Source organism: Dendrobates tinctorius, unplaced genomic scaffold (assembly GCF_039654945.1).
Source record: "Dendrobates tinctorius isolate UK_male_01 unplaced genomic scaffold, ASM3965494v1 ptg000004l, whole genome shotgun sequence".
NCBI classification, from domain to species: domain Eukaryota; kingdom Metazoa; phylum Chordata; class Amphibia; order Anura; family Dendrobatidae; genus Dendrobates; species Dendrobates tinctorius.
The window spans coordinates 518167-533550 of record NW_027361672.1 but is presented as its reverse complement, the minus strand read 5'-3'; the positions used below and the strand labels follow the sequence as shown (position 1 = coordinate 533550).

Below are 15384 nucleotides of genomic sequence, written 5' to 3'. Positions count from 1 at the left end.
GCATTTCATGAAAGTAACCCAAAACTACTCAAGGTTACTGGTATAGACAAGATTTTTATTAATCAGCGAGGCGGAAACTGGAAAAGGAGACTAGCCCAATTGGAGGCTGAGTGGATTTATAAGTTAGGAACAGTACATTCCAGAGGACTTAATGAGGTCTTGAGTTTTGCCCCCTTCCTGTAAGTTTTTTTGTTTGGTGTTTGTGTTTTTATGATTTTTAATATATTTTATTTTTCAGTTTTACATGATCTCTTCAGTGAACAATTTATTTTCATTTACTGTGTGACCTATATGATATGAAAGTGATGGATTATCAAGATCTGGGTGAATCAAGCAAAATTTGGCGTGCCCTAGACCTGTGCAAGCAGTTCAAGATCTCTTTACTCTGACAAATATTAGGGCTCCCTTTGAAAAAGGATATCAGGACAAATTTGGACTATTCAAGTCCGTTTGGAAATAGAAGAATCTATCCACCTGGGAACCTATATACACATATTGGCTCAATATTGATACCTGATGCAGAGGTCATACTAAATTGAAAAAATGACAGATTACTCACTTTATTAGTATTCCTGCCTATATCTGTATTTTCATTGTATTTAATTGCAGTATGGTCGGCTTGATATATTTATCATGTTAAATCATTCATGTTTTCACTAGTATTTTTAAGGGATGTATAGTTTTGTAACTTATATATGGAATATTATTGTATAGCCATTTGCACTAGTTCACTTTATAAGTGTAACAGTTTACATAGCATGGCATTTTGTGTGTTCACTTTTTGTATTAATATGTATGCAGTTGTGCATTTTCTTTGTGATATCACATTTGAATATAAAATGTGGTACTAAGTATAATTATAGTTGTATTCACATATCTTTATTTTTTTATTTTTCTTTTCAGTAAGTAATTTTTATGTTCACATAAACACATCTAGTTTGGTCCCCTTATCTTGCTACTCTCCCGGCAAACTCTGTGGTGAACACGTTCACTGGTTAGCTGAAGCTGCCCCTCTGTACTGACACGTCGGACGGAGGTGTGGCTAGGCTGCCGGTGACGCTATTGCGCAGTGTTATGCGTTGCCTTGGGAACGTGTTCCTCCTGGCTTGCTTTAGCCGCTTCCTCATCATGATGTGTCGGATGGGGGTGTGGCTGAGCGGCCAGAAGACGCGCCCCGGGAATGACGTCACACGCCGGGAGTTGCAGTATTGCATTTACACACATGAAAGGTATTTTCATGATAACGGTCATGTATATAAGGTCATGGTTGACACGTAGCCACATTCACTTACCCCCTGAGACGAAGCTAACGCGAAACGCGCGTCGGGGACCACGATACCACAAGATCGTATGTTTCTTCAATGCTTTTTTCTGGGGCTGTTTTTTCATGCTTGGGGAGTGTTAGCAGCATAATGCAAGTGCCTTATGGACTATGTACTCAAGCATTTGTGCTGGCACTCAGTGTGCTGACCACCCCATGACATGTATATCTAACCTCTGCTACATGTTTTGGCACTATCTGTTTCTAGTAACGGTACCAACGCTGTGTATCTTACATTAGTATTTCTGCTTGAATCTTCACCTAGTAAATGGCTAGTTATTTTTTCCATTACCCATAGCCTTGGGTTTATTATACCATTGGACATGAGTGTTCTTTGTGGGGTACTTACCCTTATAGACGCAATCTAATTATTGTATTTACATATTTGAATCTTGCAGAAGTAGTGGTGTTATGGTACATACCTGTCAGCGGTGTTCCATTTAAATTAATATATACATCATAGTGTTATACTCATATTAGTGTCCTTTACATTTGAACACTTAGTTCATTACACTTTTTTGAATTTGAGTATGCCACTATTATTTTATTGCAGCATCAGGCATGTTACTGTATAATCGCATTGCATATGTACTTTTGGTATCATATTGGACATTTATCTCCTTTTAATGATTGTCTATGTCTTTTTGGTATTGACTTTAATAAAGCTATGTTATTTTATGGCTATATGCTTCCTTGATCCTTTTGGATGATATGTTTATTGGGAAGTGCCATTTATCTAGGCCCAATTTGTTGAATTAATATATAGCAAACAGCACACGTTCCCAGCTTAGGAATCCGGCCACCTACATGGTGGCCAGTAACTTTGGCAATGACCAGTACACTATAGTTTTTAAAAGTCTCTCTGCAATTTACCTCTTTAAAATTACTCTATATTCTCAAGAACAGTGTTTCTTGTTTTTATAAGAACTTTGCAATATCACCCATTTCATGAGATGAATAACGCCTATAATAATTTATTAGATATGGTTGCATGCGCTCCATTGCATGTGCTTGCAGACAGTCTTGTTTATTTATGTAAAGTTAAACGCAGCAGAATTTCTATCCCAATTTTTCTGATGGAAAATCCACAGTGGTTTAAAGTGACAGTGTAGTGCATGATTTATCAACTTATTTTACATTCTGCAAGTGTAACGGGGAGCCAAGGTGCTAGTCATGGCGAGGGGCTGCTGTTCCGGCACACCCTGGCGCCCCGCTGCATTAAGTGTCCCTTCTCTGGTGTGGTGTGTGTACGCTGTATTTCACTCACTAGGGAATTAGTCATGCTCAGCTTGCAGGGTCGTGGTCGTCTGCAGCAACACACAATAAACATCAGAGTCCTCCAAGTTCAGTTCAAACATAACTTTACTTAGCTCATCCAGTTTAGATACAGATTTTCATACAGGATGGACATTCTTTCCCCTGAACTGTCCCTGGTTCTTCCTGTCACCATTTGTTTCCGTACCGTATCCTTCGGTACCTCAGCTCCCTTAGTAGCCAGACTAGCTTGTTCCTGGTGATCCCCGGTTCATTTTCCCTTCCTGGGCAAAAGTAAAGGATGCTGCTGCCAATCGTTGTCAGTCAGACCATAGGTCTTGGATGTCCAATAAGCCTAGCTGCTGTTTCTATCATGCTGCCCAAATCTGCTCGTGCCCGTGTGGTCTGTCCACCCGTAGGGCCTGGATTCATGAGCCTCTGTCATTACACAGCTCTGGTCAATCGCCTCACTGTTCCTCTTCCTATTCACAACTCAACTGTTCTTCATTTCCTCAAGAACTAACTACTTCAGGAACACATTCTTCTCACCCTTCTCTAGCTCCTCCCACTATCTAACATCCTATTGGCTTAACTATTTCTTTTTCTTAACTCAATCTAATCTCCTAATCTACAGTGCCCCCGACTGTTCTAAGTCCTAAATGACCCCTTACTAATGCTTAACCTTACTTTATTACTATATCTCCCTATTTCTATTCCTAGCCCACAAAGGTATATGAGTTACACAACATATGAACATTTGAGCTTTTTAATGTACAATAAAAGAATATCACATTACAAGACATTCTATACTCAAAACGTACCCGATTTTATTAAAAAGATGCGTACAGGGATGCAGGGCACAAATTAGCCCCTAGCAACCCCTACACAAGAATATCAATGTTATGGGGAACGCTACATGGAAATCTATCAACCCTAAAAAGGGCTTGTTATGGGTTCACCTGGTCAGGTGGATTCTCTAGAATGTATGTGAGGCTGACCAACACGGACGAATGCAATGGCACAGCATGCAAGACTTGCTGGATGGCACATTTTTCAGGAATGATTAGAACTTGGAGAAAATAAATGGTTAAGGACAGTTATATATTATCAGAAGACAGTTGGTCTTTGGTAGGGTGGCTGCAGCAATGAAAAGGCAAATGGAGCACTTGCTCATAGAGAAGCTATGTAGAATTTGTAGTGTGAACAACACCAGAGAAGAGTTTATGCTTACCGCAGAGCAGACAAAGGGTTAAAGAAACAGGTCTGCGGCAGGAAATAAATGCAGATAGTAGAGAAACAAATGGGAGTTTACTGAAAGAATGATTGCTATCTGAGAGAACTCAATGGTGAAGCAAACTCCAAAGCACAAGGTAATTGAATGCAAAGCTTACTAAATACTCGGACACGCATTGCTGCCAGAGTTGGACTTCAAAGGCTTAGGGTGATGTCACAGGAGTTTGTTGGTCTACTTGAGAAACCCAGTATGAATAACAGCAAAGGGTGGTGGTAATAGGTGAATGGAGAAGGGTCTGGCTCTGTAGCCGAGAAAGGTGAGTTTACACAGACAGGCTTGGTGCAAGTTTCTCCTCTTAATAGGTCCAAGAACCATCCTGGCCTTCACCCTTTTATCCTATACAAAGATCTGGATTTAAAACACAAAGTAAACACCGGATGGTGGAACAAGTTGCGTGAAAGCAATCGATATGACGGGTCAATAGCAACTGGATGGATCCAAAGATGAAATCAGAAAGAAGGGATGTAGTAAGGTGGATTGCTGATTTCAGGACCAGAACGACAGTATTGTGAGGCAAACAGAGGGCTATTTCAGTCCAGGGTCCACAGTAAGGATCAACAAAAGAGACAACTGTGGTAAATATAAAATTAACTCCCAAGGACAACTTGCCCAACAATAGATGTCAGAAACATTAACTTAAAAATACTGGCACTACAGATTACAATGCAAGTTACCACTTGCCATGTACTGTGCGGCCTAATGGGGGGTGTCCACTTTCTTAGGCTGGTTTCACATTTGCGTTTTTTTGCGCTGCAAAAAACGCATACGTGCGCATGCGCTTTTTTCCCCTATATTTAACATGGGCGCGCATACGTGCGCATTGGCATGTGCACGTATGCGTTTTTCGTGCGCTGCGTTTTTTTGTGGTGTGCGATTTTATTTTCCAGACGCCACATGTTGCATTTTTTGGTCCGCCCAACCACTGTAAAAAAGCGCAAGCGCACGTATGCGCACGTTTTGCGCTAAAAAAGACCATTATTGCCTATGGATGCGCATAAGTGCGCATTGGCATGCGCATGTATGCGTTTTTTTAGCGCTGCGTTTTTTATGGTGTCCACTGGTTAGACTAGTTATAAAATTCCCATTTCAAAAAAAAAAGTCTATATAAAGGAGGTGTCTGCCATCACTGTACCACAACTTTAGTGACAGATTGGAGACAAGAAATACAGCAACGAACCCATCTTCAAACAGCGTCAAGAATGTGAGTATTATTAAATCTAATAATGTATTCCTGTCCTTTTAAATTGTGCATGTACTAATGCTTTTTATTATTTTTACATGCAGTATGTCTTCGGAATCAGAATATTCCCCATCCCGGCAGGAACTGGCGCAAGCAGACCGTGAGGTGATTATTTTCGTGCATCTGGTAAGTATATCTGCTGCTTCTCCAAATCTCTTACGTTTTTTTTTTTCAGACATCGTCATCTTCTGCGGACGTGACTACTGAGGGTGAACAGCAGGAGCAGCCAAGCCAAGTCCTGGTGGTGATACGGAATGTATGTATCAAATGATTTGTAATGTTCTTTATTTTTTATCTTCTACATTTCATCTTTTCTGGGGGGTTTTTGTAACTTTTTATTCACTCTAAATTTGATTATTAACGAATGTGTTTTGTCTAGGTTCCACAACGGGATGAAGACGTCTTCCTGGATAATGAGCAGCTCATCAGCCTGGTCCAGGAGCATGACCGGCTGTACAAGGACAATGTGGTGACCCGGCGGCTATGGAATGAAGTGGCCGCAGCGTTGATGGATGGCTGGGACAGCGGGACTGCATCGTCCAAAAAGGCGTTTAGTAAGTATTTCCCAACTCTGTTATGCCACAGTGACTATTGTCCTTGATGGCACTGTTGGGTTTCGTGCTAGATATATTCTAGCAGGAAACCCAACAGTGTAATCGGGCTCTATAGTGACTGCTTTGAGTATTGTATTGCTGTATTGTGCCGCAGTGACTATTGTTCTTGATGGCACTGTTGGGTTTCGTGCTACATATATTCTAGCAGGAAACCCAACAGTGTCATCGGGCTCTACAGTGACTGCTTTGGGTATTTGTTATGATTGAGTCACCGTAGGAGGCAAAAAACAGAAATGCTAGCTAAGTCCAGAAAACCAGAGAAGTTGGCAGCTATCGGATTGCAGACCCCTGAACCTATCAACACAACTAGCAGTAGCCGTGGGAGGTTCCTACGATGCCCTAGACCCATCGATCACAACCGGAGAATTAAATAGGCCTAAAGAAAGAAAGGGGAAATCTAAACTGCCCCAGAGCAGACCCCAAAGCAATAGGCAGCCCCCAACATATAATGACGGTGAAGCAAGATGAAAATACAAACACAGACAGAAAGATAGACAGAGCAAAGAGGGGCCCAGGCTAACTAGATAGAAAAGGACAGGAAGGCTGCTGTCTGCAATCCGTAAAAAACCCTATGAAAATAAGAGCCAACAGACTGACAGTGAAAAAGGCCCTGAAGACGCTAGGCTTCAAAAAAGCTAAGTCAGTACTCAGGAATATACTGAAGACAGAGCTACAGGCAAAAGGAGATTCAGCTCACCCCAGCAGGGAATGGCAGAATACTGAAAAGCAAGGAAAACAAAAAACAAAACCAAAAGCTAACAGGCAAAACAGAAAACTTAGCTTGAGAGGAGCAGGAATCAGACTGGTGTCCTAGAAGTCCACAGAGAAATCACCCGCAGGGCAGAAGGGCGTCGGCAGCCTTATATCCAGTCCGTGACTCCACTCAGCCAGTCATCCTCATTAGACTCAGGTGCCTGATAATCAGGCTCATTACCTTCCTTTACCAGAATAGGGAGTTCACCAGACCCCAGTGACGAAGGGGAAAATGAACTCACAACAGGTATTGTATTGCTGTTTTGTGCCGCAGTGACTATTGTCCTTGATGGCACTGTTGGTTTTCGTGCTAGATATATTCTAGCAGGAAACCCAACAGTGTAATCAGGCTCTACAGTGACTGCTTTGGGTATTGTATTGCTGTATTGTGCCGCAGTGACTATTGTCCTTGATGGCACCTTTGGGTTTAGTGATAGCATATGTCGTGCATCAAACACAATTGTTACATGTTGTTGGTTTGTTTTTCCAACAGTGGACAAACTCCGAACACGTTGGCGCTCGATCAAGGACCGCTTCAACAGTGATGTTCGTGCTGAGGGCCAGGTTCGCAGTGGATCTGCGTCAAGGACAAGAACAAGGTACCGTTACTATCACGCGTTGCAGTTCCTACGACCTGTCCTTGCCACCAGATCGTAAGTATTATAATTATTTATTTATTTTTTTTTATCTGTCTTTTTCTAATCCACAGCTGATGCTTCTTGTAAAGGCATGATAGTAATGATTTTCCTTTCTTCAACAGCACCTGGAGCAGCACCCTGCAACCTGGCCCTGGAGCGGTCCTTCATCGGACGTCCTCTGACCCGTTCTAGCCATCCGACAGCCAGGAAGCACCTTGCAGGTCAGCCACACAGACAGCTGGTGACCAGGAAGCTGGGCCATCAGGTGTTCCCCTGTCCCAGGTCTCTGCCACTGTTTATGCGGGCACTACCCGCCAGCGGCAGAGGGCCTTGGACAGGAATGTCTTGCCCGAGTTTCTGCACTTGAGCGAGGCCTTTAATGCCAGCCTCAAGTCGCTGTCCGACAGAGTGGAAAGCGGTTTTTCACTCATGGAACGTGGTTTTAACCACATGGAACACCGCTTCAATTCTGTCGAACAGCGCCGTGACCGTCTGGAGGCTGACCTCAACAGACCAGAGCACCATTTGTTTAGTAAGATTGAAAAGGGCATGGCGGAACACCTTAGTCCTGAACAACAGCTGAATGTGCTGCAGGCCTGCAACAATGCTTTCTTGCAGGCTATGCAGCATAATCGGTACGGGCAGCAGTCAGTGGTGGCATTTCCAACTGTGCAACCATTGACTCGCTTCACCTCACTACTGACTTGTGCTGCATACCACTGCACGGACACCTGTATTCAAAGCCAGGATACCCACCGTTACACCACCACAAGTCTGAGTGCAGCTGGTCACTTCACCAACACCACCATGGCAAGCGCTGCTCCTGTCTGGAGCACCACCGCCACCCCCATGCATGCTTGGAGCACAGCCACCACTCCGCAAATGTGGAATAGCTCTGCCGCTACAACAACATGTAGTAGCCCTGCCACCACCACTTCGCAAACTTGGACCATCACTGCCGCCACTAGTCCTCCTGCAAGGACGAGCACTGCCACCGCCACCACAGAGCAGCAGCAGCAGCAGCCACCGTAGAAGCAGCAGCCACCGTAGCAGCAGCCACCGCAGCAGCAGCAGCCAGAGCAGCAGCCACAGCAGCAGCAGCCACAGCTGCAGATGGGGGACCCACATTCTGTATTTGCCCCAAGTTCAAGGCGCCATCAAGCAAGGCGGGCATTGGGCCCAAGTAGGTCCAGGCAGACCAGTTTGCGTAGAGAAGCACTTCGGACCAATGTACCTGAACCTATTTCATCTCCTCAAACTGTTTCTACTGCAAGTCCCATAACTGGACTCCCTTCCCCCACAAGTTTTGTAGCCCCTTCCCCTAGAACACCTTCTTCAACAGTTAGTTCTGCATCTTCCCTGCACACCCCCAACTTGCAACCATCTGCCCCCAAACGCAGAAAAAAATAAAGTTTTTTTTAAATATTTCTGGTTCAAAATAAATGTAAAATTTCTGGTTCACCATAACAAAGTTTGATTAATGTTTTTGGCGCCGCTCACACTGCGCCGTACACACAATGCGACTTAAACTTTGCAAGGTGTCATAAAAAGTGTTTGGAGGATTGGCTGTTTTTACCATCCTCATTTCACTTATTGTGATTCTAGGCAAGGGGGATTATTGATATACCTTGTAATTAACAACATACTCTTGTGTTTTGAATCCATTGATGGGTAAAATACACGTCATATGTTAATATGTTACCTACCAAGGCCTAGTATAATAACTAGCATTTTACCGACTAGGATCTGGTTTCCAGAAACACAAACTGGTGAAACTCGGTAAAAAAAAAGGCGAGTTTCTTTGCATTGTGGTTTGGTTTTGAATGAATCTCCTACTTGTTTTCCACTAGTTGGACAAGTTTTATTTGAAACAAATTTGGATTCATGAAACCCGATCCTAACCAAGTCGCTCAAATGTCATAATCATAACTATTTATCAATCATGGCCTGGTTAATACACACATCATATTTAACCTGCAGCTTTGCTTGCGTACCAATATATTTAACGCAGACTAGCGATGCTGCATTTTAACTCATATGTGTATTTACCTGCGCAGGTTTGAGAACATCATGAATTTACAGGTATACATGGGAAGTTTTTTATTTTATTGGAGAGTAAAAAACATAGTGCACTCGGTACTGGTATCAAATCAGGTTTTTTATTAACATACACAAACGAAAACATTCTTACACCATTTCATCTTGCCAGTGCACCCGTCCTACATCAGAGATAAAGTAGGCTGCAAATTGGTCCCTCATTTGGCCAACTTCAACGGATGACCTGAGAGGGTGCTGAGTGAATTCAGGCAATGGGTTAGGAGCAGCATCATCCAGTTCAAAGGTCGGGTGTTCTTTAGCCATCACAAAATTATGTAGAACCACACATGCCTTCACCACCTCATCGACTGTTTCAAGTTTAAGATTTATGGCTGTGCCGAGAATTCGCCATCTGGAGACAAGAATCCCAAAAGCACACTCGACAGTTCTTCTGGCCCTGGTCAGCCTGTAATTAAATATTTTTTTGGTGTGGTCCAAGTCCCGGCTGGAGTAGGGTTTCAGTAAGTTTGCGCACATTTGAAAAGCCTCATCCCCAACCATTACAAAGGGCAGTGGCGGAGCTTCGGTGTGAGGAAGAGGCTGTGGCATAGGGAAACTAAATTGGTTGCCATACAACCTCCGGCCCATGTCTGAGTTTTTAAAAGCCTGTGAGTCATTACCACGTCCAAATGCTCCAATGTCCACTGCTACAAACATACATCCGGCATCCGCAATGGCCATGAGTACTATTGAAAAGTACTTTTTGTAATTATAGTACTCAGATCCAGTTCTTTTGGGTTTGATGATCCGTATGTGTTTACCATCAACAGCTCCCAAACAGTTGAGGAAAGTGCAGACTGTCCAGAATTTGTCAGCAATTTCCATCCACTTTTCAGCGGTGGGCAGGGGCATAAATTCTGGACAAAGAACATTCCAGAGAGCCCGGCAGGTGTCCGCAACAATTCCAGACAAGGTAGAGATTCCAATACGGTACTGGAAGTGTAGTGAAGATAGGGTTTCTCCAGTCGCCAGGAATCTGCGAAACAGAGAAAGAAGTAAAATTAATATTTCTGTATATGGTTTTGTAAAACTCTAAAATAAAATATTAGTACATTCACGAAAAATAATTAGCCAAGGTTTGGAATAGTACATGTAAAAAAAAACCCATCAGACCCCACCCCTTGGTTATTAAATATTACGTACCGTAATGTCACCAGTAGCTGTTCCTCAGGAGGAATCGCACGACGGAGCTGTGTGTCCTTTCTCCGAATGGATTCTTGGACACGAGCAAGCAAATCCCTGAAGCTTTCTTGGGACATCTGGATATAATCTGTAAATTTCTCCGGGTCTGCCTGTAGCTCACTGTAGAGGGTGTGGTATGCCCCATGGCTCTCCCGGAGTTCAACAATCAGATGTATCCACATACGCCACCGCTGCCGTCTTCGCTGCCTCTCTCTTTTCCTTTGTTCATGGCAAGCAACTGCATAAGCCTGAGCCATCGCGATGTCCAAATCCAAGTTGAAGTGAAAACTCTTCCAGCGCAGATCCATGTTGACACGAGAACAATCAAGCAAATGTGATGGTGAATACTGTAGACAGGGTCTATATATTAACATACCACACCGCCACTGACGTCCCATTGGTCGTGTGTGTTGTGTTGCCAGATTGTTTTTTTATTTTTTGGGTGAGGACAAAAAATGTGTAAAAAAACGCAAACGCACTAAAAACGCATACAAACGCATAAAAACGCTGCGGTTTTTTTCCTGCATGCGCTAAAAATGCTTGAAAAAACGCTGCGTATGTATGCGTTTGTATGCATTTTTTCCATGCGTTTTTTTGCGCAAAAAACGCGCTGCAAAAAAAAGCAAGTGTGAAAGTAGCCTTAGTGCAGCTTTCTTCACCAACACTTCTGTCCATATAATGGCTGCAGTCCGTCAGCTGGTCACAAGCTCCTCCATCGGCAGCCATTGTAAGAAAAGTAGTGCTGGTCAGTCCGTAAATCGAAATTCATCAAAGTAAATTAATAGTTGGTAAAAAGTTTCACTAGACATTCTGAAGTGCCAGATTTATCATGCAGCATGAACTACTGGGGTGCATTTAGGAGTAACTTGTTGATTGAAGGGAGTCTGATCACTGAAACGCCAAGAAATTCTAAGAGTAGTCTGGAACCCCAAGAATAGAGATTTGCAGCCCTGTCTGGCATGGAGTGAAGGTTTGCATACAGTGGTCGCAGCAGTCAGAATCCAGTGATTGGCACGTTATCACAGGTCGGCTTCTTAAGTGTGCTATCTGAAATGATGCAGCTGTCACCTCAGCAATAAATGTGCTAGAAAGGAACAGCAGGGAGATCAGAAGATAAATATGCAATTTTTTTTTTATAACATGCTGTCCTGGGATTCAAGAAAAAAAGCTGGACAATGTGTCTAAATACTTTTGTGGGGAAAAAAAAGTAGGCTGGTGATGGGGTCAAAGTGCTTAAAAGCTTGCAAATATATTTTTGATTAGCCAAAGCAGGTAATCACTCCATTTTTGTTCTACGCATTTCAACTTTTCGTCCAATAGATGGCAGAATATAACAAGAGACTGCAAGCGCTTGTACACAGGGCTTTAAATAGGACTGATGACACTTTCAGATGGCTTGGTCATGTGATATCTTCCAGCGTGACAGCTTCACAATACTGGTAAGGATTATTCCTGCATGCAATGTCATCACCGTCGCAAAAAGGAATCCGAACTATGAAGGATTTCTTGGAGGAAACAGAAATGAACTTACTTGAATGCAAAGTCTGTTTTGAAAAGTACAGACAGCAGCAAAGATATAGGCCCAAAAACCTTCCATGTGGCCATATTATATGTCAAGGCTGTGTGTCATCGCTCTGTCTGCCTGGAACTCAGAGGCTAGAGTGCCCATTTTGTCGTAAAACTTGCCGAATACAAGAGACAAGTGTGTGTCTTCCCATTCTACACCTATTGGACATCTTGGGGCGTGTGGTTCCAGATCAGCCTGAAGCTTCATCTGCAGACTGTGCCAGAAGTCCAGTGTCAAAACTTAAATCTGCAAGTTTTAACCTTACCATGTCGTTTGGTGGTTGGGGTATACTTTTTAATCCAAATGGCATCGCTTTCTGCACCAAATCCAAGTGTTTGGTTGTGTCACATGATGGAAAGAAAAGAATTGCCAGATTCTCAATGAATGGAAAGTGCTTGCAACAAACTGGGACAAAAGCGGGTTCCGAAAATGCTGTTATTTACCCAGCTGATGTAGCAGTAACATTTGATGGCTTCATAATTGTGACAGATGCAGGAGATAAATCCCTTAAGGTCTTCAGTCAGTCTGGAATGTGCAAGTTGGTAGTTAAACAGCCATTCAGCTTGCCCTGGGGTTTGGGCATAACCTCTAAAAATGAAGTCATGGTCTCTGATCCCGACAATGGAAATCTTGTTCTCTTAGGTATTGACTTTGCCAATGGAAACATCCAAAAGTGTTTAGAAATGTGTTCACATTTGAGTCATCCCAGAGAAATTGCTGTGTGCCACACAAGTGGTGAAGTTATTGTGGTGGAACACCTAACAAAGAACCGCAAGGACTCTAGTACCTGCATGAAACTGTTTAGTAATGAGATGAAACTCGTAAGACAAATTGATAGTTTCAGCTTGAGTTTGCTTTTACCTTTAGCTGTACATACCTCTGGAGTGACATTTGATCAGTCAGGTAATATTTTATTAGCGGACATTAATAATAGATGTGTCATTTGCCTTCAGAGAACGCAAGGCTTTAATACCATAAAGCATGTTGTTGCTAGCGGCCTGTCTTACCCGGTGGCATTATCTGTGTTAGAAGATGGCTCTGTTGCTGTGTTGGACAGTGGTAATCACTCAGTTCTAATTTATGCTCCATAATCACTGAAGCATGTTTTCTCCAAGCACAATCTTATAACTGTAGCATCAAAGCTTATGGCCCTTTCACATTTTGTTATTCCCCATGTTCCGTGGTCCCTCGTAGGGGCTTACATCCCTAACTCCTCTGCAAAACAGGATTCGGGCACATGCCCCAACGTGGCTATTAACTATAATGTCAAAATGTGCTCTGTCCTGCATCACTTTTGGGCATGTACTGTAGGGAGATTCAGATTTAGTAGACTGCGTCTGGGTGCCTGCCTCCAGTAGACGTATATGCCCGAAAATGATGCACAACAGAGCACATGTTGACTCCTTCGGCACCATGATAGTCGATGGCCCCGTTGGCGCATACACTAGAATCTCGTTTTGCAGGGAGGGGGTTGAACGTAGTCCCCAATTGGATCACTAAGCGTAAGACAAAGCACAATGTGAAAACATCCTTAGAGAAGTAAAAGGTAGTCCTTTGTAACCAATTAATAAATACAAATGCAATCATGGCAGCTTGCACCGTTTCACACTTGCTTTATTCAGTTTGGAGTTGTTGGTCCGTTTTTTTTAATTTTTGCTATTAATAATGACTGGTTTCAGCATCTCTAGTAAAAATTAAAAAAGAAAGGCATTGAGATCAGTGACATAGGGAAAAAAGTTCTGGGCATATATTAAGAAATGTATCCAGTTGTTGCTTGAAAAAACATTGCCTCCATTTTTACACATTCTTAATGTCTATCTAACATATATAGTCATCTACATCTTAAGCCCCCTGCAAGTAGACAATCAAGAATATCACTGGACTACATTGCCATATTGCTGGATAATTTACTGATGTATCGTTATTTAATTTAATATTATTTAATATGTGTTTTCATTGCTGATTTGCATTCCAGCTGTTGTGAAACCAAAAATATAAGCATGCTGAACTGTCTGGAGCTTTCATGCCTTGCTATGTAGTTTCTCAAGTCCTGGTGGGTCACAGGCCGCAGACAAGTTATGTAAATTTACCAAGTATACTCAATTAGATTGCCACACTTTTTGGATTTCTTCACAATACTGAGACGTTGGCAGCACTGAAGTGATTACCAGCAACTAAATAGAATCTTTAGGTTAAGTTCACACTAGGCGTTTTTGCACCATTTTTTAATGCATTTTTTATGCAAATTTTTAGTTGCGTTTTACAGTACGAGCAAAGTCTACGTATGAGGTTTCAGAAATGTCATGCATTCAGCTTGTTGTTTTGTTTTTTTTTGTCATCAGGATTTTGTGCTTTGCATGCTTTTTTGCACAATGTCACTACTTTCAGCATTTTTTTTTCAACATTTTTCACCCATTGAAATGAATGGATGGTGAAAAAATGCTGAAAAAAAAGCACACCAAAAGTACTGGTATTGGGGTTTTCTGCATTTTTTGTGCCAAAACCTGATTTTATAAAATAGGACTTTTTTTAAACACTAAACTTTAAACTTTATCAGCATGCACAATACACAAATGTAGCATACCACAAAACCACATATATATATATATATATATATAAAAAAAAAAAACACAGGAAAAAATGCAAGGAAAAAAAAAACAGGAAAACATGCTTTTTCTGCAGCTTCTTTCCTGCCAAAAGATCAGGTTTTGCTGCAGAAAAAAAACCACTGTAACAATTCTTAGTGTGAACTTACCCTTAGTCTGCACACAGCCCAGAGGTCCATACAAGAGAACAGCTCTAGTGATAGACCCAATAAGGTACTTCTCTCTGCTGTGTGAAGAATGGGAAGTAGTAATTGCTACTGGGGACCAAAGTTGCTTAATACATAAGGATAGTTTCATGTCCTCCCTCAGTAGACAGACCAACAAATCTAAAGTTAAAGTTTGTACTGCTGTTTAGAAGTATTAACCAACCATGTGTGAGATACAACTACCAAGTTTATTGTACCCCTACAAGAACAGTATTCATCAACTATGCTGTACCTAAAGAAATTTGCTTGAATAAAAACATTTTCAATAATTAGTGAAATTACTTGTGACAAAGGCAGTCGTCGTGTGGGTAGGATAAATTCCTGATGTTTATGTGTTGGTTGCCATAAAAATGAGCAAGTGCAAGAATCTGAGTGACATTGACAAAGGCCAAATCATGATATCTAGATTACTGGGTCAAATATTGTCAATATGGCTTGGCTTGTGGTTTGTTGCCATTTTGTAATGTTTAGAACCTAAAGCATTAGATTAATAGTACACAAAAGGACGCATGCGGCGGCAAAAGCATACCTGCGCACGGCCTGCGTACACCATGCTAAAGATAGAGTACACAGGCTGCATGCAGCAGCATGCGCCCATAGGCGAAGCTGACC

The 15384-nt window shown here is 42.2% G+C and overlaps 1 protein-coding gene across 1 annotated transcript; it reads left to right on the top strand.

Annotated features, from left to right (window-relative positions):
- Nucleotides 1-11822: 11822 nt before the first annotated feature.
- On the top strand, nt 11823-15041 carry NHLRC1 (NHL repeat containing E3 ubiquitin protein ligase 1). The gene has a single exon (XM_073566096.1). It carries the CDS (start codon nt 11855-11857, stop codon nt 13049-13051), a length of 1197 nt encoding a protein of 398 aa, XP_073422197.1. The 5' UTR covers nt 11823-11854; the 3' UTR covers nt 13052-15041.
- Nucleotides 15042-15384: the final 343 nt, after the last annotated feature.

What these genes read in the sequence shown, in the direction of transcription:
- NHLRC1 (XM_073566096.1), top strand. Translation starts at nt 11,855, where the DNA reads ATGTCATCACCGTCGCAAAAAGGAATCCGAACTATGAAGGATTTCTTG.